Genomic DNA, 27,924 nt, shown 5'->3' on the forward strand with positions numbered 1-27,924 from the left:
TTTCTCCTTGTGAATATAATAAAAAACCTATTTGCGCACGTGCCTACACTCCAACCTAAAATTCTCTTACAAAACAAAACCATAAAAAACGCCAATTTTCTATTGTCAACAAAAAACTAAAGAAAACAAAAAACCACTCTCTAACTGCTCGCCTTAATAAAACAAATAGGTTAATCTAACTAAGGTTTTAGTTATTCGAAGGTTCGATGGTCTCCCCTCCGGTGATCTGTCCCCATCCGATGAGACGCCAATGCTTTTCCACCCTCCTGCTCAGAGCGATTTTCTCTCCGATTTCCGTGCACACGGGATTCGTGAGGGAGATTTTACACAAATCGGCTTTTGTCGCAACCACACGACCTCCGGTACTAAGTGATCCGATATTGACCAGTAAAACTTCAGATCTCAAAAGACGTTGCACCTTGGCGCCCTTTTTATCGCCCTCCGTACGTACTCCCAGTAAACGTTTCAATAGGTAGCAACTTACTTCGAGCTCAATGAAGATGTCCGGAAGAGCTCCAACTGCACCCAAGACTTGTCCTACTAAACGATCGGCTCTACAGAGGGTCGGTTCGATTTTTGTACCTACACCAATTAGACCTCCTGGTACGGCGAACTGTAGCTCGTTTTGTTCGGTGAACAGGGACACGATCCTGGAATAAAGTGGGAAAAGTCGTTTTTTTATATCTAATAGTAGTGGTAACTAACCGATTTGCCACAATATAGATTTCAATTATAATAATAATACCATAAACCGGGGTGACTTTTCCACCCCCGTGGGGACTTTGCTCCATTTAAAAAAAAAAGTTTATTTTAATTCCCGCTCAAAAACGTAATATAACGCACCCAAACCGCGAGTGTATCCAACATTACCAATTTGGCTATACGGAGCGCGCTGCGCACGTCGATACCTTCAGTACCGTTCAGTCAACTGCAGAGGGAAGATCCGCTTAATATTTTGTTATAATACCTCAAAAAATTTTGTGTGTATGGCAAAGTTGATATTGAATTACCTTGTGATTATTTTTTACCTAGTAGAACTATTTAATAGTCGTAAATAATTCTTGAAAAACGAATTTTGGTTTTACTGTCAACATTTCGCAGTTTTGGGGGTTACTTTTCACCGGAGCAAAGCCACCTCGAACTACAAGTCTGGCGTAACTTTGCTCCGGCTAAAGTCTTTCAAATAAATGATGAAGAAAGCTTCCGTTTGTTTTTTATAAAAAAAAAACTAAAGGTCGGCGTCATGAATTATTTTTTTTGGTTCAGCATGCCTAGGAAATATCAAAGAAAAGCTGAGGCCAGAAGGTATGCAGACTATACCAAAGAAACATTGGAAGAATGCTTGGCTGAAGTTAGATCAGGGGCACTATCACACAGAAAAGCAGAACAAAAGTCCAATATACCTAGAAGAACGATTTTAAATAAACTTAAGAAAAAACATAATAGAAAACCAGATGGTCAACCTGTTTTTTCTTTACAAGAGGAAGAGGATTTTGTTGAGTGCATTATTGCTTTGGGAGACTTTGGTTTTCCAGTCGATACTCAAGAGCTGCGTCATATTATTGAGACTAGAGTAAAGAAATTTCGTAATTTTGTAATAATTTTAGCAATTTTTAAATTTATCTTCAAAAAGAGGAGTAAAGTAGCCTCGTTTTACGGTACTTAAGTCGTTTATTCACCTAACTCACTATTGTTATTTATTTATCAACTAAAAGGAAGGCTCCATTGAAAATTTACATAAACAATTTAAATAGTTGTAAGAAATGGCAAATACAATTAAATCTGAAATACAAAATTTACGTAACAGTAAATATTATAATCTGGTCTACATCTTGCTCTAACACATGCAGAACATTGCTTATAAATTTGCTGAGTGAGTCTCTAAATGGATCAAGAGATAAATGTCGATTCAGAAAGCTAGGCCAATGAAACCATTAATAATCTTATAGACAAAACATACATCATTAGCTTTTCTTCTCTGACATAAAGAGTGTAACGTATTTGGATATTGATGTTGATTACCAAATTGCAAAAATTTCTGGATTTCCTCTGAACTTATTTTAACTTATCAATGTGTACAGCAAAGAATGGAGACCAAAACATAGATGCGTACTCTAAGATATTACCAAAATGAAAAGACACGCGTAAACCTTAGAATAAAATTCAGAGTTTACATTGTATTTAATATTATTGTATGATCCTAAGAAGTGATTGAGTCAAACAAGATTCCCAGATCTTTTACCAGAGTTAACATTTTTAAGTTCTCACCCTTTATAGAATAGACTGTGTCAATCCTGCAAAGAGGAGGTTTATACTAGACTAATGAAAGAAAAATATACAAGTTTTGCTACAAAATGGCTTCATCGGATTCAGAAGTAATAATCTTGTATATATTTTCAAATCATCTGCAAAGTTCAGATACTTGCAAGATGTAATCCAATGCTCTATGCCATCAACAAACAAACTGGAAAGGAGAGGTGCAACTTGAGGAACACCAAATAATACAATGATTATCATTCCTTTTGTCTGTGACCCATCAGCATGTTCCCCAATCAGTTCAAAGACAATTCACTAAAACATTGCATACTCGTCATTAAAAATAATAATGGGTTAGAATTTAATATTTATAGAAAAGAAACAAATACTTTTCGATATATAAAAACTATATACTTTCGATATATTATAACTAGTGACTCTAGGCCATTGTTTTCAATATAAAATGGCTAGCATGCATTTCTTGGTATATCGTTTGGTCTCATTTCCTCTAAGTAATAACAGATTTAATAGGAACATATTTTTTTACCATCAGTGCAAATAAATAACAATAACTGATTAAAAGACATAAGTTTAAAGTTAATCTTAAAAACTCTACCACATTTCAAAAAGATGAAAATAGGCGAACTTTCTTTGCAATATTATATGATCCTACCTTGACAAAAGGCTTTGATAGGGCTTTTGTTGCGAACAACGCAATCATTTATTTTAAATTTAACTTAAATATGTTTGCATATCTTCCTTTCTCACATTGCTTTTTACGTAGTCTAATCGGCACGACAAAGCTGTGCGAAGTCAAAAGAAAATCTATAAATAACGGAGTCAAAGAATCCGCCCCGTTTAAGTTTTGCCGTCGTACAAAAAAAGGATACCGGGAACCAAGCAGCGCGATGCAAAAATATATTGACCGATTAGTGTTCCAGTAGTCGAGTTACTGACAAAAGCTCAAGAGGGTGACGTCTCGACCCGCCTAATCGTTTCTTTTACGATTTTCACGTGCCAGTGATGTTTTGTTTTTAAAATTAATAGTTTCTGCCCCAAGAAACTTTTATACAAGTTATCAGTTAAAGGGTTTTTAATTATGAAGTTAATTAAACCTGTGAACGAGTCAGTTCAATCAATTTAATTTATCCACGAAAACCGTAAATTTCTAGCCTGGAAGAATTACAAGTTGGTAACCTTTGTGCTGGGTGACTAAGTATACAAATTGGGTCTTTGTAGCTTTGTACTCTTTGTAATGTTAAATATGTAGTAAAGCAAGCAAACGAGTGTTAAAGGTGTAAAGGTGCAAGTAAACAAAAAGAAGTGAGTGCAAACAACCTGTAAAAAGTGAAAACAAAAAGTGTCCTGTTTGGAGTATAAATACTGGAATTTACGGACTACTGTAGGTGTTTTGAAACCATTTTTATGTAATAACTATTTTGTGCCAACTGTGTTTACTTTGGCTTTGACATAATTCGTTGCAAATGTCAACATTTTTGTAATTATTTAGTTTTAGTTTGTAGCTTTCATAAAGTTAAGGTTTTTATGAGTGAATGAGAGAGGGTGCATGTGAATTCTGTTAAATATGTTGGTATCCAATGTTGCCACATTTATTTCTTGGAAATTAAATAATTAGTTTGTTTGTGTATAAAGCGGTTTTTTATTCAAAGTTGCCACCCAGTGTCCTAGATAATACAGTTGCTATTGTATGGAAAAAATAGATGCTTTCTGGTAAAGCTTGATATTGGAATTAGGTTTTAATATATCTGTACGGTGGGAATATCATCTCCCACACGTAACAGCTTTTAAAGACTTAAGTAAAGAGTGTAAGAATGTACTATCAAAGTTCAATCAAGTTAAGAAACCTTTTAGGAAACCCAAAAGAGAAAGTGAAGTCCAGTAAAAAATCCGGCATCTATGAGATTAATTGTAATGATTTTGATAAGAAGTATATAAGGCAAACAAGAAGATCAATTGATGTCAGATTCCAAGAACATGTAGCTCATGTGCAATATATAAGAGTTGAAAAGTCAAGTTTGGCGTAGAAGTTATGTTTTAAATACTGGCCACTTTGTAGGGATAGACAACTTAAAATTACTTAAACCAGTTAATAACAATAGAAAATTAGATGCCTACGAAAGTTAAGCAATATTCAAAAATCAGAAAACCATTCTTAACAGGGATGAAGGTCCAATCCTTTATAGTCAGTTGTATAATTCAGTTAGTAGTTAACTTTGTTAGTTATATCTTTAGTATATTAGGTCATCTGTAAGTAGTTTTAGTTTAGTGTTAATCCTCTCAGGAAGATGCTAACATTGTTAAAGAAACACGTGTAAAATAAAAAGTTGTCAGTGATAAAACTGCTTTGTCGTTTTAGCTAAAAGAAGTAAGTAATTAAAATTACTATATAAAACGCTTTGGATAAATCCGTGTAAATCGCGTCAACCTGATATCCACTTTTCAAGGCGCTCAACAGAGCAGTCCCATAATACACCAGATTCGTGGACACAGGCCTCTCGTTGACAAAGCCATATCATAATAGTTTAGGACTAGTAGACTATTATGACATGGACTAGGACTAGTAGACTCATAATAGTTTAGGTTTCCTAAAGGACTAAAGGATCTAAGACCGATCAGTATTCTTTCGGTAGTTTCTAAACTTCTTGAAAAACATATTAATAAACAATTGTACGACTTCCTAAACACGTCAAATTTTATCTCATCGAGCCAGTCAGGATTCCGATCTGGTTACAGCACCTCTACTTGTTTAGTTAATCTTTTAAATGATGTTCGTCACAGTGAAGATAAGAAACTAATAACTTGCCTGGCATTTCTCGATTTCAGCAAAGCATTCGATACGATTAGCCACAATATGCTTTTAGCCAAGCTTCATTACTATGGACTTTCTGATAATTCTGTAAAATTTTTCGAACAATATTTAATAGATAGATCCTTTTGTGTGGAAATTGTGAGAGATTTTCAAAGCGTTCGATCCGAATTTGTACCAATTGCCACAGGTGTGCCTCAAGGCTCAATTTTGGGCCCTCTGTTGTTTTCCATATATGTTGCAGATATGAGCAATTCTATTGAAAACTCGAACAATATGCTGATGACTCTCAAATATACACTTCATTTTCTTTAGATTATGTAAACGAAAATATTGACAAATTTAACACGGACTTGAATAATTTAAAAAAATTCTCCGATGATCATAATTTAAAACTAAACTCCTCTAAATCTTGTACGCTATTTTTTAATGCTAAATATCAGATTGAGAGAATTAGGCAATTATTTGTTCCACAAATAGATAATATGCCTCTGGCCTCAGTTTCAGAGGTGAAAAATTTGGGTATACTTTTTGATGATTCGCTAACATTTCAAGCACATATTAATAATAAATTAAAAATTGCTTATATAAGATCGAAAAAACTTAATTATTTTAAAAAATGGCTACCATCCAAAATAAAGTATCAATTATGTGACAGTTTAATATTATCGCTATTCGACTGCTAATATTATCGCTAACGGTGATGTGGTTTATGGTTCATCTTTGACGATGCAATTAGCACGCCAAATACAAAAAATACAAAACAGCTGTATGCGTTTTTCTTACAATATTCCATTTAGAGAACATATTAAACCTCATTTAAATAATAAAAATATCCTTAATATGAGTTACCGTAGAAAACTTCATTTTTATACTTTTTTACATAGAATCTTAAAAACTGGACAACCCTCATACCTTGCAGCGTTATTTAATCCATTTTTACATCAGCATCATACAAGATTTGTTAATAAATACAGGGTACCTCAACATCGCACTGCAGCTTTTCAGAAATCTTTTATATTTATAGGGATTAAATTGTGGAATGATTTACCAGATGAAGTAAAGGAATTTACTTATAAAAGATTCCTAAAATACGCTAAGCAATTTCTTATTAATGAGCAAAAAAAATAACCTACATTTCTTCCAAGCCATGCGTGCTGTGCTGTTGTCAGATTTTCCCGCAAAAATAAAATAAAATAAGATAGGATATCCTGTGAAATTAATATATTTACTGTTAACTGCCCTTGTTTTGTCTCGCGCACGCCTTTCGCCCTTTTTTTCTGCCATTTGCTGTTCCATTGAAAATTTTATTGACTGATTTACTTATTTATGTATAGTTTAGGTGATATAGTTAGAAAAGTTTATAAAGAACCGGTGACATCAACAGGCGGCAAAATCCGCGCATCTCGTTATTCTATCGATCGGGTCAAGTGACTATGTCGAGGTCTGAAGACAGTGGAGGCGGCACACTTGTTGAAATTATTAATATTTATTTGTTCTAGAGTTTAAATAGCCCTAGATTTTTAGTAGGTATAGCTAGCGATATTATAAGTGCGTTTGATTTAGTTGAAATACCAACTAAGAATGCATATATTTGAATTTAATTGCTCCGAGATTCGTTTAAAAAAATGTAGATAAATTAAAATTATATTTTTTAGCATTGTGATGTGCCCATAAAAAATCTAATAAAAAATAGTTTTACTTACAGGAGGATGCAGTTCGCTAATTATTTTTAAAACAGGACTTCAAATAGGTAGCTGAAAATTATTCTTTAATTGCATTTTTTTTTAACGATTAGGTATTTTAAATGACTTGTGTAAAGAAACAAATTGGTATAAGCTTAAAGTTTTATTTCATTATTTTACATAATTATTATATATTTTTATTCACTATCAGATAGTGTATTACAACCTAAATCAGATTCATCTGATGAAGACCATTCGATCTCTTCATCAGATGAGCCTGTATTTACTGTAAATTTTAAAGAATCCAATGCTTCATCAAAAAGGTGATGACTTTCGTAATATTGTTTTTCTATGTTGTCTATATGGTAAAATTGTTTTATGTATATGCAAATATTTATTTTGAAATCTCCGCAAATTTCTGCCTTGTCAAAGTTTCGACATCCGCCAATTTAAAAGTGGAATTTCTGCTTACCACCCACTTCTTCACAGTTGCCCAAATTTACGAGACGACACTGAATAGGCCTTCAGGCTACGTCATAGGCTTTAAATCCCCGGCAGGTACAAAGAAACGAAGTACGGCGGCTGCTTTGTTCTTGCGGTTTCTTTAATAAGAAGCGAGAGAAAATATATTGCGCTCGTCTTTTCTCTCTGCCACCGGATTTTCTATCAATTTTGTGTTGAAAAATGGGTTTGTACGCATATTGAGCAGCTGGTTCTTTATAAACTTTTCTACCTATACAGGGTTACCGCGCACAAATTCACATGATTTGTGTATTTTGTGTTATCGGCCACTATGGTCGCGCTGTAGTCCTTTTTGTCCTCGGGTTATATAGTATATAGTTGTAAAATTGATTGTGTATAATTTGTATATGTATATATTGGGCAAATAAAGAAGTTTGATTTGATTTGAATAGTTAATATTTAAGAATTTCACAAGAATAATGCATAAGAATTTCATGAATTTAACAGTTCCCATTGGATATCATAGAATCACCTTCAGTTCAGCTTGCAGCGTTCACCACACTGTAAATCTTCAATAAATCAATATCAAATCAAATCTGTACGAAGTGTATTTTTAAGTAAGTACTGTTTTTAAATAACGCCCCAATGATATTTTAAATTTTTCTTACCTTGAAAAAATAGGTCTACAAGTGAGCTTCCCTTCGGAGTCTTTACTAACCAATCCGGGTCTAACCTCAATTTCTTGGCCTACTTTGAGTACCCCGCGGAGAATACTGCCTCCGGCCACGCCCCCTTTGAGGTCGTTCACCTCACACCCCGGCTTGTTAACGTCGAAAGATCTGATGACAATTAGACGCGGCAGCGAAGTGAAGTCCCGTTGCGGGATCGGGATTTTCTTGGTTATATACTCGCATAAAACCTACGGATTTCAATATTAATTGCTGATTAATTAACCGGTTTCTAAGCACAAAAAAGTACCTCAATATTGTACTTTAGTTGGGCAGATATGGGGATGATCGGGGCACCCTCTGCCACCGTTCCCTGAACGAATTTAACAATTTGTTCGTGCTGCTCCTTGGCCTGTCCCTCCTTCACCAAGTCGATTTTGTTTTGTAAGATAATGATGTGCTTTAGCTTCATGATTTCGATGGCGGCCAAATGTTCACTCGTCTGAGGTTGAGGACAAGATTCGTTACCTTTTAGAAGGTTAAAGTTGAAGTATTACAAACTGGCATTAAGGCAAGGGATAAAATTATTTTAAAGGGCAAACAAATTGTTGAGGATCTTTTAATTCTATATGAAGTGTCTAAATAATCTTAGGTTGTCTTGGCAAAAATTATTTAATTTTAATCAGAGTCTTGATGGAAGTCTTATTAATGCCTCAGAATCCTCAAAATTGTTTCTTGGTTTAACAACTGTACAATATTACTTTTACCTGATAAGCAAATATGTAGTTCTCTCACATGTAAGTAAGTTTAATATGGCAATATATGCTTAGCACATAAATAATAAACTTTTGTCTAGAGTGGATGAAATTAAAGAATTATGGATAATCAACTGTCCATTTCATATATTAAAACTTCCTAAAGTATAATGTGCGTCTATGTTGTTTGGTATCCAATTGATGGATGTAATAAAATCTAAATTGAACATGTACAAAATAGGATGTTGGATATATTATATTTTTTCGGAAACAGGTTATTTTGATTATATTAGATCTGTGTCAGAGCTAAGCGAAATATATCATCCCATTAAGTCACTAGAAAAACTTAAGTGAATACTAATTTTTCAGTACTTGTATGAAAATTGAATTATTGATTCCAATTTTCTGTCTATATTATATTTGAATGTACCCTACAACAATCGTCACTGGATTCTTTTTAACATAACATGTGTTCCTTATATAATGGTATTATACAGATATGATCATTCTAACTTCGCCTATAGGAATTATATATCGCGGTAGGTCTGGCAACGTTGTGACAACATACTCAAAGCAGCGCACCCAGCCGAAGCCTGAAGCCGAAACCTTTTAGTATTCTTAAGACGTTGAAGCGGGAATGCACTGCTCTGTGGTAAATTTTAAAAAAATTGTTTCGTTTGAGTCTTTGCTGCTGCCTGTCCTAACAGCAAAAAATAAACTAAAAACCTGTAATAAACTAAAAAATGTTGCAAACATAAATTAACTAAATATTGGACAGGAAATAAAAAAATTATTTTAAAATAAAGCAAAAAATTAAGTTAATTTGATAATATTAAATAAACATTAAAATTATCTTATGTCAGATTTAAAAAGGCCACCCTGTTTAGCAGTGCAGTACGTCAATCGATCGTAAAACGATCTTCTTGTGTTCGACAACATTTCAATGGAGATACTATTAAATGCTTGCCTAATTTTAACACAAAGCTCTTCTAAATTAGTAGCCCGTTCATTTTCGTGCCTATAAACTTGTTCTTTTAGGTATTCCCAAAGAAAAAAATCATTGGGGGCTAAATCGGAGCTTCTGGCGGGCCGAATTTAATAGTACCGTTTCCACTGATTGTTCGATCAGGGAAAGACGTTTCAAAATTGACGTACCACTAATTCGTTATGAGCGGGACAACCATCCTGTTGAAACCAAACTTGTTCTAAATTCATATTGAGCCCTCGAATAGCAGGAAGAACTTCATCCCCCCCAAAAGATTAAGGTATTTGTTGGCATTAAGGTTTCCATCGATAAAAAAGGGCCTATAATTGAATCACCTAAAATGCCAGCCCATACACGAGGGTATTGTGTACGTGTTGGTATGCTTATGTTCTTATTTTTCCTCGAATAACCCACTGTAATGGACGGATTATGTTTACCACAAATAGAGAAAGAGGACTCATCTGAAAGCAAAATGTTACTCATAAACATTTCGTCCCGATTTGCCCTTTCTAACACGTCATGGCAAAATTCCATCCGTCTCTCATGGTCCTGTGGGAAAATTTCTTGAGTTTTTTGCAACTTATAGCACTTGTACTTATTTCTTTTTAAAATTCTTCTAACCCTTAAAGGCTCAATACCCGTTTCTTTGGCAATGGTTGTACTGTTGCAAGGAAAGTTCATTATAGCAACAGCACAAACATTAACCTCTCGAAGCTCCCTTTCTTCGCCTATCGGTCTAACAACAGTTGGTTTGCAATTTTGCAAGCACCCAAAGGTCTCAATAATTGCAAAAATTGTGCTACGTATGGGAATTTTCGAACGTGAATGCAATTCTGCCTGATATTCCATCGACAGAACTGCCGGCATAATACCACTTAATAATTTGCTTTTTTCCTCAAGAGAACACATTTTAACAAGAAAATAGCGAGCGCTTTTAAATCTAATCTTTACTGATTAAGCAGGAAGCTAAGAATAAAAATAACGTTGAACGTTCAAAATGCAATCTCATATTGGCGGTGCAGTGTGGTGGGGATAAGAATTGTCTCGTTTTTCGATGAACCAGCGGAGAGCCGTGCGGCAGAAATATCAATGTTGCCAAACGTATTTATTTGGAAACGGCATGTATTGTGCCCTCTGTCTGTCTCATGCGGACTCCATATGTCTCCTCTCGATGCCGCTCATAGACTATTTCCTATAGGCGGGGTTTGAATGATTATATCTGTATAACATTGTAGGAGCTCAATTACTAGTTAGATATACAATTTGTTAGAGGTTCGATTTCCGATACTTTAACCACTTATTGTACGTACAATTTTATCGATAAAAAACCCTATAAATGGGTTTAACCCTATCACTTATATGCCCTCCACGTGCATAAAAGTGGTCTTATTTTAAAAGTGATTAAATTTATTATTTTTACTAAGAAATTACTCTAAATAATAAAGATCAAATTATTACCGCCACTTTCGCTAATACGTAAATGGCCTGGCCAAAGCAAGTAAGAATTGACAAAAATAAAATCCCTATACCTATGCAGATAACATTTTATTAGATACCAAGGGAGAGGGGTATTTTTACGATAGGACGAATAAGTATGGATTTTGTAAAAAAGACTATAACTAAAAAAACGAAATTCACAACTTTTGCTCAAAGTGGCCACCATTGTTCTGATGGCAAGCTATTGCCCTCAATCCAACCTGCTGAGTAGCTCTCAGAATCATTTCTCGATCGTTTTTAATTTTCTTAACTGTAGCCATAATCCTTTGAAGAAATTCTTTCCCGGTGTCTGGAACCTGGTAAACTTTCTGTTTCATAGTTCCCAAAAAAAAAAGAAATCCAGAGAAGTTAATAGAAGTGACCAAGAGATTCTACCACTACGTCCAATCCACAATTAGTATCAAGGTGTACCCTTACTTTTCCCTATCGTAAAAACTACCTTCCGTATCGGAAGAGGGATATTCCTTGATGAAATGTTACCTGCATACAACTAGAATTTAAAAAAATGTACGTTAAGTGTTTTTTTTTTTTAATTTTTTTTTTTTGGTTTTCAATTAAAGCATAATTGAAAAAACTCAAATAATTATACCATATTTTTCAAAATAACAAAATCAAGTTTTGAGATGTGTTTCCATGAACTTATGGCTTGCATTCAGAAGGCGACTCCCATTTATATGGTTTTTTGTCGATAAAATTGGACGTACAACACACAAGTAAAATATCGGAAATTTAACCCCTAACATACTGTATGGTTAAGATGAACTAGTGTTGCCATTTTACTTGCCTGCGATAAGTAATAAAGCGGCGTCCATAACGGCCGCACCGTTCAACATGGTGGCCATAAGAATGTCGTGACCGGGACAATCGACGAAACTGACGTGACGAACCAACTGGAATCTTCCAGAACACGCCGGACGGAGACAGGGGAAGTTGTCGTCTTTGGAGGAGGAGCCGGATATGTAGCTGGTGGGTCTGGGGCACTTCGGATTGTCGCATTTATAGATTTTCGCGTTGGCGTAACCTGAAAGTTGAATTTAAAGAAGTAAGAATTTTTTATTTTTAATTTTAAGTTCAGGGTAAGTTAAAGAGTTCTTTAATAGAACTGTTTTGAAAGCGGAACAAATTGGATTTATGTAGGACAGTATCTACTGCTGATGTAAATTTCGTATATGTTAATCTCATACAGATTTCATCGGTTCCTCTTTTTTTTCGTGTTTTGGCTTTGCCCAAGCATTTTGCCACTTCTGGTCTAAGTAAGTTTTTAAAAAAGCTTGATATAGCCCCTTTAAAATTCAACAACGACTCTTCTCTACTTAATATGTCTGAAATCCAAGGTATTCCTATTATGTTCCAAATACTAAAGCTATGATATTATAGTGCATAAATAATTAGTCAAAAGAACTATTTGTAAACTAAACCACTGACTACCAATATTAATTATTGGGACATTCTCTTTACGCTTCTGGGGTCTTTCAGATCGACTTGGATTAACGACAAACAAAAATATTGGACCACAGTTTAAAGGATTCACATATAAGGATTGGATTGAGGATATTTGAATTATTTTAAATCTAATCTTACAATTCTATATAACTCTTTTACATAAGTCTATAAATCTTAATAATACTTTTAATCCATTATTAGAATCGGGTACTCTTAGAAAAACTAAAGATTAGGTATTGTTAATCCTCTTCTTTGGTGGATATTTAAATTTGTTGAAGGCAGAACTCATTATCCGATGAAATATGTGTACCATCAGGGGTACACAAGATTACCATTATGGCCTTGTTTTGGTTTGGCTCTCCCCAATTGATTTAGTGCAAAATCTAGGAAATTGCACTGTTGCATCGAGTCCTTGAATGATGCTGTTCTTCGTGACTAAATTGTGACTTAATTGTCGTGATTTAAACAAGATGTCACTTAATTAATAAATGCAATAACATTACTTTTCAAGGTAATGATCACCTTTAAGTTTTATTTACTCAATACTAGACTTGGGAATCTTGATGGACTCAAAATTATCATTTCTGAGTCACATCAACCATCTGTTACATAAATAGGGCAATGAAGGTGCTTGATCAGAGGCCAGTGTTGAATTGTCTGTTTATTGCGCACTCGTTAGTTCAATTTTGGAGTATGGTCACTTGTTTGATCTGTATCTCATAATTCTTTACATTGAGCAGCTCCAGTCCAGAATAGGTTGTTGATAATTGAATATAACTGTCTGTGGTTAAACGACAGTTAAATTTGCCTACAATCGTAGAGTCGAAAACAGTTCTACTAGGTCTATGTTCTATATAAAGTAATAAATGCTGTTTGCAAGTAGAAGTCCATTCTTGAAGTGGAGTGACTATAATATAGCGGGTTGGGAAGGGCGGGAAGAGTTTTCTCCACAAATGAAAATGCTAATTTTTTGTCAAGAGTTATACATTTTGATGAGTTCACTCATTATCATCATACTCTAACACTACATAACTGTGATGTAAACATAATTATAGAACATCTTACTTCACCTAATCACCATGGATTTTTTCAGTGTAGATCAACAGTCACTAATTTAACATCATTTTTATGAAACGCATATAAGCATATACATTGAGAATATCAACTGATGTAATCTATACAGATTTTGCTAAGACCTTTGATAGGTTGGATCATCGAATTCTTTTTCCATTAGTTTTTTGTCTTGTTAGAGTCTTCAAGACTGCATGCATGCACTTAACCTTCAGAAATGCAAGACAAAAAATGACTTTGGTTACATATCTAAATGAGCAAATGTATTGAAACTTAATTAACGGGATCTAAATTAGAAACAAAAACAAAGGTAAGGATACAAAGTCACGGTCTCATCCAATCTATATAATTTCTTAAAAAAGCTTAAAAGCTACACGTGTTTCGCTCCTGTCGGAGCATCATCAGGCCTAGACCTACACAGATCACATTACAACTGACCGGAACCTAAATTAGTTTCCGGGAATTATATAAAAAGGGACTGAACCGGGATCTAAATTGGTTAAAGAGACAAAGGAAAGGTAAAAAGGAACTACTTACTACTATTGAATAATTTACAGGGATTTCTAAAATTGTTCCAAAAGACTGAAAGTGCAACTTCCTCAATTCCAATTGATGGTCTATTACAAACCAAGCTTGACTTATTGCACGAGAATGTGTCCTATAACTCTTAATAATTGTCTCAAATGAGACCTGGTTAACCAGTACTTTGATAATGAATGTCGAATCTGTTCAGACAGTGTCTAACCATTGTGCACTATGTTATTTATTCCAGGTCAACCATATTTCAAATGATACTGGTTCAATTCTGGTCTTGGTATTGGCACCTTTCTCAGATGTAACTATTTCCATCGCAGATTTTCCATTACTTACAACAATCATCGCCCTCCAGTGTAGTATTCTGTGGACTGTGGCCTTAACAGAAAATCAAGTGAAATGGCTGGCTGTGGTTTTTATATAGGGACTTAAAGATTTCCATATTGGTTTTCATAAGAGTTAAAAGTTGCAAAGAAGAAAACACACGATTTTTTTGAATTCACAAATGGATGTTGATAATCGTGCTTTTTCGGTACTATGTTCAAGATGTAAAAAAAACATTGCTATGATAAATATGTGTTTCTTACAGCAATCTCTTAGGAATAATCTGCGAAATTTATGGAAATTTGTATACAATAAAAGAGGTCCTAGCCCCGATGGGTTAGGGGACATCCTATCTTCTTAAAGCATTACAGCTTTATTATTATCTCAACACCTTCGTTTTTATTATTTGAATTATCCTTAAAAACAGGTGTTGCCTCTGGGATTTTTGGAAATCAAGCTTTGTTACGCCCATTTTGAGTCTGGCGACAACATAATTATAGATCAATAAGTATCCCTTTTGAAAGGATTATGAATTGTTTTTTGGTGTGTCATTTTGTTGTACTTAAATTACAGATAATTGGTCTTTATGTCAAGGTAGTCTACTATTTTGTTAACTATTTAATTTTAACTTTGGCAGAGGTTTGTCACGTACCTGCAGTGTAAACGGGCTTCAGTAAAGCTTTTGACCGCGTCAATCAGGTTCAGATGATTTAGCACACATTTTTAAGACACATTGCCTTGAAAAGGAATGTTCCACTTCCCATTATCTGCCTGAAGTCTAAGCTTAATATCCATACTCTCCAAATCTGTTGTAAACATCGTGACCTATCAGTCTTCTTTACCATACTCCATTCTGGATCTTGCTGTATAGATATACTTGGTAAAATTGGTCTGCATGTTCTTTATAGCCAGACCCGTGGGAAACCTTCATTCCATCCCATGGAACCAATTATACAGTGCGAACGTAAAGGTTGGAATAAATTCATTTAAAATTCAGGGGTATGTTCAAAAAAAAAACGCTCGGACATGTCGATTTTTATTTTTAACTGCGGGTTTTCTTACTATAATTTTATGTATACAGGGTGGCCCAAAAATAAGTTACGGTCATCAACGTAATTTTTTTAAATGTAAACACCTATTTTTTATTTTAGATTTAGGTTCTACATCAAATTCTAAGTACATTTCATGTACCATGTCCTATACCTAAACTCGACCGTTGACGATTGAACAATAAAAGGCTATTTTTGGAAGAGTTATTTATATCAAGCAACCTATCAGTTATTGTTTGGTTATTTACATTTGTGGTTGGTGTTTTTGATTGTTAACTTGTCACAATTTATTGACATCAAATAATTTTGAGTGAATTTAGTTTGATTTAGATGCCTAAGCAAAGTTTTGCTTGTGTTAAGTTTATCAAAAGATAAAATTAAAATTTCAAAAAATGGTACGTCTTAGTGAGCGAGAGCGAATAGAGATTTTGATGATGATTGGTTATGGAAACAGGATGCGCACTCAGATGGAAGTCTGTGAAATTTATCATGCCAAGTATCCTGATAGGCCACATATATCTCAAAGTACTGTCAGTAAAATAGAACAGAAATATCGGGATTTGGGTCATGTCAGGGATAATTATACGAAAGGTCGGTCAAGTATATCAGAAGAGAAGCAACTAAATGTTTTGCTGGCAGTTGAAGAAGATTGCCATAAAACGACTCGCAATATTGCGTTAGAAAATCAGATATCCCAGACATCCGTCGTGAAGTATTTAGGTATAAATAAATGGCACCCTTACAAAGTTCAATTGCTTCATGAACTAAACGAAGATGACCCAGATAGGCGTTTAGAATTTTGTGAGAGACTTATGGACTTGTGCCATGCTAATCCACAATTTTCAAAAAAAATTGTATTTTCTGATGAGGCAACGTTTTGTCTTCATGGTAGTGAAAATCCGCACTGGATGATGGAGTGCCACAGCCAAGTCCCTCAAAAAGTAAATGTTTGGGCAGGGGTGATTGAAAACAGGGTTATAAGGCCCTTTTTCTTTGAAGGATACTTGAATGGTGAGAGGTATTTAGAGTTTTTAGAAAATGACTTGGTTCCATGCCTTGTAACTTTATACCCCGATCCAGAAGACCCGGATATATTAGATAATTCCTTATGGTATCAGCAAGATGGAGCTCCAGCCCATTACACTCGTCCCGTGCGCCAGTACCTGGATACCGTTTTCCCTGGACGTTGGATTGGTCGGAGGGGTGCAATTGAATGGCCGGCCAGATCGCCGGATCTGACTCCTTTAGATTTTTTTTTGTGGGGGTATCTTAAGTCCAAAGTTTATGTTAATCGGCCAAACAACATTGAAGACTTAAATCAAAAAAGTTTTTTATTAATTATTTTATTAATTAAATAAGAAAATTAGAATAACGGAAGAAATAAGATTGATAGAACCTTCTGTTATCGATAACGTTTTACAAGAATTTCAGCATCGACTGGGATATTGCCAAGAGGTTCGTGGCAGCCATTTTCAACACTTAATAAATTAATTAAAATATTTTTATGTATTCTTGCTTGATATAAATAACTCTTCCAAAAATAGCCTTTTATTGTGTTCAATCGTCAACGGTCGAGTTTAGGTATAGGACATGGTACATGAAATGTACTTAGAATTTGATGTAGAACCTAAATCTAAAATAAAAAATAGGTGTTTACATTTAAAAAAATTACGTTGATAACCGTAACTTATTTTTGGGCCACCCTGTATACATAAAATTAAGTAAGAAAACCCGCAGTTAAAAATAAAAATCGACATGTCCGAGCGTTTTTTTTTTGAACATACCCCTGAATTTTAAATGAATTTATTCCAACCTTTACGTTCGCACTGTATAAATAATTCTTTTGTTACGAGGGAGGGCAAACTTGCTAACCAGTACTCACATCAGTTTCATTATTTTATAATAGATCTAAATTTTTAGGACTATTAAATGCCAATGTTCTGTGAATTTTATTCAGTGATGAGTGAAAATATTTAAATCAAATTGTATCTTACTTTAAGGTTTTTATCTGATATTGGTATGATTTTTGTGCAAATTTTGTGGTATGATTAGTGTAGGTTTTCTTTCTCTTATAAATAGTTTTATATTTTTGTAAATTAGCCAATTACCTGTTGGAAGAGAAAATATATAAATAATAAATGACACCACACTTCCAAATTATGATTGGCTGGTCTATGTTGATAATAAGCATACTTTTAGTGCTCATATAGATACAATCGTAAGATCTTCTTTAAAGACCCTAGGCTTCATTATAAGATAACAGAACTTTTTTCGAATACCTCAAGCCACGCAGTTTTATTCACTCTAGTGAAATTACGCCGATTGTATGAATCTTTAAAAATGCATGCAGAGTCAATGCAATGCAAAAACACTATCGTTTCAAATTATGCAGTGCATATTAACATACTTGTTACAAATATGTTAGTTTTATGCTGGATGGTGTATACCCTGAAAGGGGATTCAGTCAGCAGTTATTGCTTTCCAGATTTAATGCACTGTCTACTGCCAAATTTTACTGTTTTTATTTCAAATATGCAGCAATGCTGCTTCAGATCTCTTAGCAGCTCTGAATTTTGCTATTCTCTGCATCCACACAAGAAAACACAATGCCTTTTATCTTATTACACTTATGGAAGCAATTTGGCCAAGAAAAAGCCCATACATGAGCACATAACTTGTTCAATTATGGTTTGATATTGATTAATTAAGCATGACTTTGATTACAAATAAAATTTCCACACAAAAATGTTCTTAGCACCTAAGTCCACAAAATTTACTCAATATATAAAAATAATTCAAAAAGTTATTTTCAATCCTACATATTTGGGTTACCTATGTATGCACATAACCACGCATAGACATCTATTTGAAACATTTTCAAGGAGAATTAAAAACTGGAATATTAGAGTCATCTAAAACCATAATTTATACTTAACTAGTTTATTATTGTAGTGGCTACAATAAGAACAATAACTATAGCCTATGTAATATAATTATTAAATTAATTAAAACAATAAGATATTAGCCTAAAAATATTGAAAAAAAAAACAAAATTTAATTATATACCTTACAAACAAAAACTTAAATTATTGATTTAATCTTAAATACATCAATTTTAAGTCTTAACTTTTAATGAAAAGTATTAATAACACAAACTTCAGAGTCAAACACCAACAGAGTCAAGGCACATAATACTAGGGAAGAATGTCTGTGACAATGAATTGCACAAGGAACAGTGTCATTAAAGAGATTTTCGTTTTAAACTTAAAATAAATATCTTCTACAACTATCTGCGGCACATTTACAGGTGGGCCTATCGGACATCGAATCCTTTTCGGGTGTTTGCAACTTGGGCCTGCCCTTTTCAGGAGTCTTAGTCTCAGTGGGAGTATCAATGTTCATCATATAATCAAAAGTCAGCTCCTCCCCCTTTTGGATTTCCCTTAAGGCAAACAGGGCCAATTTCGGTAGATTCGGGTCCAGACAATTGATCCAGGTGGCATATACCCCCAAATTCGGATCACAGGAATGATTGATAAAATGCGAAACGTTACCGTGAGTGGCCGCGTCGACAGTGTATAAATTATCGCGAGAATTATAGTCCAGGTCGAACAAGTAGGTCCTGCCCTCGGCGTTGTAGGCTTTGCCGCGCCTCTCCGCCTCCTCGTGGTCGATCACCTCGCCGACATATTCGCATATAAACTCCCCGCAAGAGATTTTCTTTAATACTTTCACGCCCCATCCGCAACCGTTATTGGTGCGGAATATGCAGAGCGGCACTTTTCTCCCGTGCTGGACCACTCGGTTTCGGCAATTTTGACTGCACTTACAGAACTTGTTACATTCGAAAATGGCGGTGCCAGGGTTCACGTTCACTCGGCCTTTAATGGTGTATGTGAAGGAACGATTTTCTTGCTTGCCACAGCAGGATTTAATGCCGGGCGCGCATTCTTTACATTCGCAATGCACATCCGGGATATCGGGTAGTTCTATGTTGCCCGTGGGCACATACTCGTTGATGTAGCAAAAGTTTTCTGGCGGGAATTCGAGATCCGCGTTATTTTCCACTTTTATAATGGTACCAGACTTGTCCATGCGATTGATAATGTCCTCCCAACGTTTTAATCTTTGCAACTGCGTTTCTCTTTTTAGAATCAGTAAATAACTTAATAGGGCCTTGCGGCCATCCTCGATCTTTTTAACGTAATGTGTATGAATCGGCATGTGAAGAAACTTTAACAGCTGCTTCAGCACCTGCAACTTCCTAGGAATCTTAGTTAAATCTCCATCAGGAATGAGTTGTAGCAGCATATCACCTGTAACAGCCTCCAAATCCAGCTGAAACTTATTGCCCAGCACCTTTAAAATCTCATCAGTAAAAACTTTAGACAAATAAGCCTCCAATACTTCATCTGCTCCATCTAAATGATCTAGTGGCTCCCAAGTGTTACTCTCAGAATGGTACCCCTCCCATTTGATATAAAACAAATGTTCTTTCTCAACCTCATCATACTCCATAGACTCGATGGCCTCAACAACAAATTTCCTTTTATAAATATTAACGGTACTGGGGCGCTTCCTCTTTTCGCCCCTTTTTTCCCAATTTTTTAGGGCTTCCATGGCTTGCTCCATGTCGACCGTTCGCCCCACGAGATCCGGCGGCCACACAATTGACCCTTTATCATTGTACTGAAGATTGTCTACAACAGACAAGAAAAACTGTGTTACTGTTTGACTACTGCAGCTAGAAGTCTTTCAAGATACTTTTGATTACAATGATAAAGGTTCAGTTGTGTGTGACTATGTGGCTTAGAGGAAAGAAAGGTATTTTAAGGACTAAAGTGCTTCTTTTTTCTTAAATTCTGGTTAAATAATAAACTTTAAAAAAAGTATCTTAAAATACCTCTATTTGGATGTTGTTTTTTCTGCTACAATAATATTGGGGTCATATTAAGTTTCTACAACTTACCCAATTTGATGGTGATGTTTCTTTCCAATTCATTCTTGAAACGTACAGTCTGTACCCCAGAAATTGCTTTGACAACTGTGGATTTTCCATGAGCTACATGACCGATTGTGCCTATGTTGATTGTTGCCTGTCTACTGATTACTTCGGGAGATAGGGCAGTTAGTTTGGTAACATCCTGGAATAATAATAATATCCTTTATTTGCCAACAAAATCGTATACAGGACGACAAAGCAACGTCATACAAAGGAGGACCTAGCTCCCATAGGGTACATTAATTTTTCTTATCTAGAATTCATAGAGGCAATATACTTATATAAACAAAATAACAAAATTTAAAATAAATATTCTAAATATCTAACACATGTTAAAATTATTATTCAAAAGTAATAATTTAATCTGCAACCAGTGGTAAACAGCTTTTTTAAATTGGACTGTAGATTCAATGCTTCTAATATCAGCAGGTAGCATTCTATAAGCCCTGATGGCCATATAATGAGAACCTCTTTCATAGTAAGCTGAATTATGCAATGGAATGCGGAGATCGCTTCTATGTCGTGTAATCATAGTCACATCCTCAGCGTACATTTCCCTATTCTCAACAAACAAATGATTGTGTCTCTTCACAAATAACACCAAGGAAGAAAAGTATAAGGAGGGAAGGGTGAGTATTTTTAGTTTGCAGAAGTAAGGCCTACAGGAAGTTCTGTAGGTCATGCCCAATAAACAACGAATGATACGCTTTTGCATTCTAAATATATCTAGAGCTCCTCTTGCAGATCCACAGAAACAGATACCATATTGTAAGATCGACTGTACCTGTCCGAAATAAAATAGGCGAAGAGATACCTCAGACACTACATCCCTTAATCTTCTAATCAATCCGCACAAGCTAGCTAATCTGGAATAAAGGTTTTTAATATGTTTCTCCCAATTTAAATTGGGGTCAATGTGTATTCCTAAGAATTTAATACTATTGGCTACAGGGATTGACTGCCCACCAGACCACACAAGTAGAGATTCTGAGACAATATTGGCCTTCGAAAAATTAATCAACCCCATTTTACCAGAGTTCAAAGACAACTTACTGTCCAGACACCAGGTCCTCATGCGCTCCACTGCGGATGAGCAGCCCCGTCAAAGATCTGCCACTGTCTTCCTGGCAACTATAACTGATGTGTCGTCGGCGAATTGACAAATCATATCAGAAGGGAACAGCTCAGGCAAGCCATTGACATATAATAGAAAGAGCACAGGTCCCAAGATTGAGCCCTGAGGCACACCTCTTCCTATAATTTGGGGGCGGGAAAACGTTGGTGAGCCGGAATGTGTCACACAAACTACTTGTTCTCTTTGCTCTAGATATTAACTGAGTAATTTAGATGCTGCACCCCTGATGCCATACCGTTCCAGGATGTCCAGCAGTAAAGAATGGTCAACCGTGTCAAACGCCTTAGACAAATCGAAATACAGTCCAGCTACACTGGCCTTTCTCTCAAGATTCTCCATAATATATTGTATTGCACTATATATACTATATATGGCCATTTCCGTCGATCTTTTGGGAACGAATCCGTATTGGTGTTTATTTATTATTTAATGGTGAGTTAAATAATTCATAACTATTTGATAGATAACCCTTTCAAATACCTTCGATATGGATGGTAATACGGATACTGGCCAATAGTTGGCAATATTAGTTTTTTCTCCCTTCTTAAAAATAGGCACTACTTTTGCCCGCTTAAGAGCAGAAGGAAAAATTTGGGTAGAAAGACTCTCATTGATCACATTGGAAATGGGTCCGGCTAAGTGAATTCCAACAAACTTTAAGACGAATACCGGAATTTCATCCAAGCCAGAGAAAAATTTATTTGGAAGGTTCATCAATATCTTAAAGATATCCTGAGAATTAACAGGATTGAGAAATATGGTTGGATAATCATTATGCAAGTCATGTATATTAGAGTTACAGCTTTGTTGATGGTCAAGAGTAAAATGTTTAGCAAATAATTCGGTAATTAAAGCTGGGTTTTTAATGGACTGACCATCTTCTCATAAAAAAAAACAACATTGTTGTTAGTTTTATTTTTACCTGACTCAGATTTTATGATTGACCATGCTGATTTTATCTTGTTTTTTGAATTTTGGATTTTGTTATCATTTATAGACTTTTTATAAAGTTAAAGTATAAAAAAATGTTTTTTAAATTTTAAGACTTGAGGTAAAGTATGATTATAGTAATATGAGTTATTTCCTTTGCTGATCCCCTTGCACAAATGAATTGTGTCCTTTCGAATCCTAGTAAAACTGAGAGAAGTGGTTTTTAGTCTCAGGGAGGTTAATATGGAATATGGACCAGGTGGCCTCAGTGCACAGCTGCATGAGGCTGCTTGAGGGTCTGTATTTTGATAGAACATTATTATGTGATGTACACTGCCCTCACTTTATATATTATGGTGTTTAGTATATACACATAAATACTTAAATCAATACCTTGCATTAGTGTAATAAAATTATTTTTTTTATTTATTTATTTAATATATCAACACAATCAGTTCAGAATAAAAAAAAAAAAAAAAAAAAAGACAATATTTATAGTTAACACAAAGGAACAATTACCATCACAATTCACAACACCTTATAGTTCTAGTTTAAGACAGCATTATCAATTAATAAGATTTAATTTCTTAATGAACCCTGTGCGCCCCTCAAAGCAATCAATTACATCAGAATACTGATTAGCCAGCCTAACAGTCCTTGCCAGAAAAGAATTGTGATCATAATTTGTGTGGTGTGTTTGGCTGTAAAAAGAAGTAACTTGCCTTGTTGACCTAGGTGGAACATAAAGACCTATTTTATTAAGAAGTGCAGGACAAAAGCTTTGAGAGTGAAGGATGTTGTAAAATACTTTCAAATCTTTATGTCTACGACGAGTTTCAAGACTTCTCAAATTCAATGAGGCTTCCATTTGCTGATAGTCCAACTCATCCTGATAATTTATAGGTACTCCATTTTGCTTAAAGGCAATATATCTTAATAATTTATGTTGTACACTTTCAATCTTATGAATATGATTATTATAGTATGGAGACCAAACACAGGAACTGAATTCTAGATGAGGACGCACAATAGAGCAAACAAATAGATGAAATATTATAAAAGTCCCTTGAGCACCTCTTGATAAATCCAAGCATCTGCAGAGACTTGGTAACTGCCCCCGAAATGTGCGGAATATAACTTAAAGGGCTATCCAGTGTCACACCTAAATCCTTAATATGAGAGACAGATTTCAATATGGTGTTACCAACAAAATAGGAGTGGTTTACGGGGTCTCTATTTCTTTTAAAGGATATTGAGTAACACTTTCCAGCATTTAGATCCATACCATTTGTTGTACACCAATCAACAAGCCCATCCAAATCTGATTGGAGTCTGAAACAGTCCTCCAGAGATGAGACTCTAAGGAAGAATTTTAAATCATCTGCAAAAAGAAAAAAGAAGCTGTACTGAAAGCATGTTGATATATCATTAATGTAGAGGTTAAATAACAAAGGCCCTAAGTGGGATCCTTGTGGGACACCAGACAGCACCAAAATCTCCCGAGACTCAAAGCCCAGAACTCTAACGAGCTGCAGGACTCAAGCCATTTCAGCAGTGGATCCCCAATCCCTGATCTTTTCAACTTAAAGATCAAAAGCCTGTGATTAACCCTGTCGAAAGCCTTGGAGAAGTCGGTATACAAAGAGTGCACTTGATACCCCCTCTCCAAGGACTCAGACAGAAAATTAGTAAAGGATAGAATATTCAGTTCCGTAGAACGTCCTGCAATAAAACCAAATTGTTCATCTAATAATTGGCCCTGAAGAAAAGATGTAAGCACAACACAAACAAACTTCTCAAACAATTTAGGAATTGTACTAAGAATACTGATTGGTCTATAATTCTGAACCTGCGAGCTGTCTCCAGCTTTAGGGATAGGTGTGATAAAACTGGTCTTCCAGTAGTCTGGAAAAATACCAGAAGTTAAAGACAAGTTGAAAATAATAAATAGAGGTCTCACCAATAAAAAACTACACTGCCTTAGAAAAACCAGTGGTAAACCATCAGGTCCAGGACCCTTAGTCACATCCAGTCTGGACAGTTCGGTGTAGATATCTGAAATTGATATTTTAAGACTAGAGAGTTGAAAATGGTTAGAAGTCAAATCTTGAGGAATAAAGCACTGTTTGTCAGTGTACATTTCTGAAAAATATTCTGCAAATAAGTTCACAATGCTCTCACCTGAAGAGCAGGTAGTACCATTGTAAGAAATCACACTGGGAATTGCAGAGCTGCCCTTTCTGGAGCGCACAAACTTCCAAAAGTTTCTCAAGCTGCTATTCAGGGAAAGCTCTGTAGCATAAATATAATCGTCATAACACTGTCTTTTTAAGGATTTACATCTAGCCCTAATATTACAAAACTTAACATAATCAGAGTTCAATTTTGTGTTCATATATTGCATATGCAATTTTTTCTTTTCAACAATCATAGTTTTAAGTTCTGTTGAAAACCAAATCGGAATTTTTTTAGTTGAATATTTTTTCAACTAGGAACATAAAGATCAATGCACAAATAAATTATTTCATAAAAAATATTAATCATTTCATTAACAGATCTGTTTAAGAATAAAACGTCCCAATTAAAGCTTGAAAGAAAGGTTGAAACCAAATTAAAATCCACTGAGCTAAAGTCTCTATAAAAACCCTTCCCAATAATCTCACCACTCCTAGCCCGAGTCACTGCAAGAGTAAAAGATAAGGGTGGGTGGTACCTGTCAGGTATTATTGTAAAAGAATACTGTCTTTTACATTTTACAACATAATTGTCAGAAGTTTATTTATGTAACAAAAAGTGTTTTAAACAAAATAATGAATTATACCTAATAATATAATAAGTGTCTATTAATACCATTTTATCTGGACACCATGTACATTCAAGGTGTTAATACAGGTACAGGTGGGTTTTTGGTGATACTGATTAAAGATTCAATAGTAATTTTGGTACAGTAATCACCCATAAGTATGATCCTGGAACTAATTTAGGATATGCTCAAAAAGTGTTTGTTGAGCCCTGTTAAACAATTTTTTTTGAAAATCTGTTAACGTGTGACTGCCATGTGTATATATATAATACACAGCGTGTGTGTCACTGGCGCCATGTGTATAAAATATATACATAGTTCTATTGATGACTGCAGGCCGCGTGTATACGATTTACGCACACATTACATGTATTTCTTATGGGTTCTCTATTTGTCCGGCGTAGGACTAACATATAACATGATTGGTGTGAAAATTTATTTATTTATTTATTTATTTATCAACGTATATAACATTTCAAGTACTTATTAATAATTAACAGTAGTCTTAAGTAAAAACTATAATACTAATAAACAATACTGTTTTATTCTATGACTGTGATAGTGATGGGTTGTGAATATCAAATGATAATTATATAAAATAATACTAAGTATAAATTGTTTGAGGTTATAAATTATTGTTATTGTAAATTATGCTATTTCTGTAAAAATGGGTAATGCCCGTAAATAAATAAATAAATAAATAAATACTGTGCTAAACATAATCCAAAAAATATTTTTCTATTTTTTGAAAATATAGTTGTTTTAAATTTTGCATTGCAAAAAAGTGCCCAATAATGCGGGTCTAAATTGGATAGGATTTTCTTTGTTTTTTAGTAAGAAAATACCATTAATAAAAGTTAGTTAATAAAACACTCCCGGTGCACCTGACCTAAGTTCTGATATATGTCCGGCAGTCAGCGTGTTAAGAAACAAAAATTTTGAAAGAGTGGTAGGGACACTTTAGGGTGGATACACTGTATATAATTTTTAGTCTCCTGAAAAATGAGAAATGCCTTTAAATGCATGAAAAAAAAATGAAAAATTATTTCAACTATTTTTAAGAAAGTCTATAAAAAATTAAAAAATTACTTCCAGGCAGTCGTAACTTCATTTTGAAATAGATTTTTTTCTGTGACTTGTATAAACAGTTAGATCTGATACCAATAAATAAATACTAATACAACAAAAATCACGAGGAAGTTTTATTTTACAATAGTCCCAAAAGCAGCAGGATGTCTTATGGAACTCTATTATGCTGTTTTTTTGAGGGAAAAAAATTATGAGGGAAATAGGTGATACAGCATCTACAGCGAGCTGCAGATTTCCTTTTAAAAAATTTAAAATTATGATGCTTTATAGGAAAATATGTTATGAAAACATTAGCAATATATTCCAAGTATCCACTCAATTGTAATTGCATCATAGATTATAAATTTATTAAATAGCGGCATTAAGGTACAAATTGCACAATTTTAAGCAGGTATGACTAGGGTAATACCAATCTGGGTTATTTATGACTCGATTAAAGGTTTTTCTCAGAAGAGCTATATCCTGATTATAACCTACCCCAACTAGAACATCTTAATAAGTACTACTATCTAAACATAAATACCCTATCCGAGGAGCTCTATAAAGCCCCCAAACCTGACCCAAGCCAACAAGAAGGTTATGAAATGCACGCTCAAGAAACCATACAGAAAAAAGAAACTAAAACCAAAGTACTTACCAATTCCGATAAGTCCTGCTTGTGTAAATTGGGTTGGCCCGTCGTTATCCCACTATTTTCGTTGGACGCCATCGTTCAGGTCAATCTTGTTGGTGGTTAAAAAAGGGCACGCGAAACAGGCGGCAAAAGTTTCTTTTTCGGCTCCTTTCTGCTTCACTTTAACCTTCACAAGTTTGACAGTGACACGTGTTTGACGTTTGTGTGACAGATGACAGGAAATCTCACTAGGTTTAATAGAGCCGGGCGTATAAGATCGATGTAATTTAATATGGGCGATTTAACGTTGCAGTCCATCTTTCAGGTTAATTTTGTAAAACTGGTAACAAATTTTGATTTATTTTTTTGTTTTACTCTTGATTTGAATTTTGAGGTATAGTTGACAGGGAACGTCACTAGATTTAATAGAGATGGGCGAGTGATATCGATGTGATTAAATACCGCGGGTTAATTAACCTTTATCTTCGCCGCCAATCTACAGATCAATCTTTATAGTAGTGGATGTAAAAAAACTAATAAGAATTATTATTGCTATCTTTAATTTAATGATTTTAAATGAATATCGATAGTTTTTTATCACTACTACCAGTGTTACATTTTGACAGGTGAATGGAAAGGTCACTAGATTTGTTAGAGTTGGGCGGATAAGATCGATAAGATTAAATATAGGAGATGATGTGAGATTTACTGTTGGACACCATTCTTTACGTTATTATCATTGGTATTTAAAAACCCACGAAAAACAAAAGGAAATAGTTTCTTTTTCGGCTCCATT

The 27,924-nt window shown here is 34.6% G+C and overlaps 1 protein-coding gene across 2 annotated transcripts; it reads right to left on the reverse strand.

Annotated features, from left to right (window-relative positions):
• LOC126736185 (eukaryotic translation initiation factor 2 subunit 3-like) lies at positions 1-27,350 on the reverse strand. 2 transcript variants are annotated; one of them, XM_050440424.1, is made up of 6 exons: positions 27,153-27,331; positions 20,526-20,700; positions 11,920-12,156; positions 8,209-8,426; positions 7,899-8,149; positions 1-650 (listed from the first exon to the last, which is right to left on the reverse strand). In XM_050440424.1, exons 1-6 carry the CDS (start codon positions 27,222-27,224, stop codon positions 188-190), a joined length of 1,416 nt encoding a protein of 471 aa, XP_050296381.1. In that variant the 5' UTR covers positions 27,225-27,331; the 3' UTR covers positions 1-187. The 2 variants fall into 2 exon arrangements, with proteins under 2 accessions (XP_050296381.1, XP_050296380.1); XM_050440423.1 differs by lacking the exons at positions 1-650; positions 7,899-8,149; positions 8,209-8,426; positions 11,920-12,156 and adding an exon at positions 18,481-20,256 and having other exon boundaries at positions 27,153-27,350.
• Between the last annotated feature and the right edge of the window lie 574 nt (positions 27,351-27,924).

The sequence above is a fragment of the Anthonomus grandis genome, chromosome 5 (genome assembly GCF_022605725.1).
Source record: "Anthonomus grandis grandis chromosome 5, icAntGran1.3, whole genome shotgun sequence".
In the NCBI taxonomy this organism is placed as follows: Eukaryota; Metazoa; Arthropoda; class Insecta; order Coleoptera; family Curculionidae; genus Anthonomus; species Anthonomus grandis.

Bases quoted from the DNA above. Each gene is read 5' to 3' on its own strand.
- LOC126736185 (XM_050440423.1), bottom strand. From the start codon at position 27,224: ATGGCGTCCAACGAAAATAGTGGGATAACGACGGGCCAACCCAATTTA. The intron at 20,701-27,152 runs GTAAGTACTTTG...TTATTATTCCAG, and splicing joins AGCAGGACTTATCGGAATTG to GATGTTACCAAACTAACTGC. The intron at 20,257-20,525 runs GTAAGTTGTAGA...TGTCTGTTGTAG, and splicing joins AAACATCACCATCAAATTGG to ACAATCTTCAGTACAATGAT.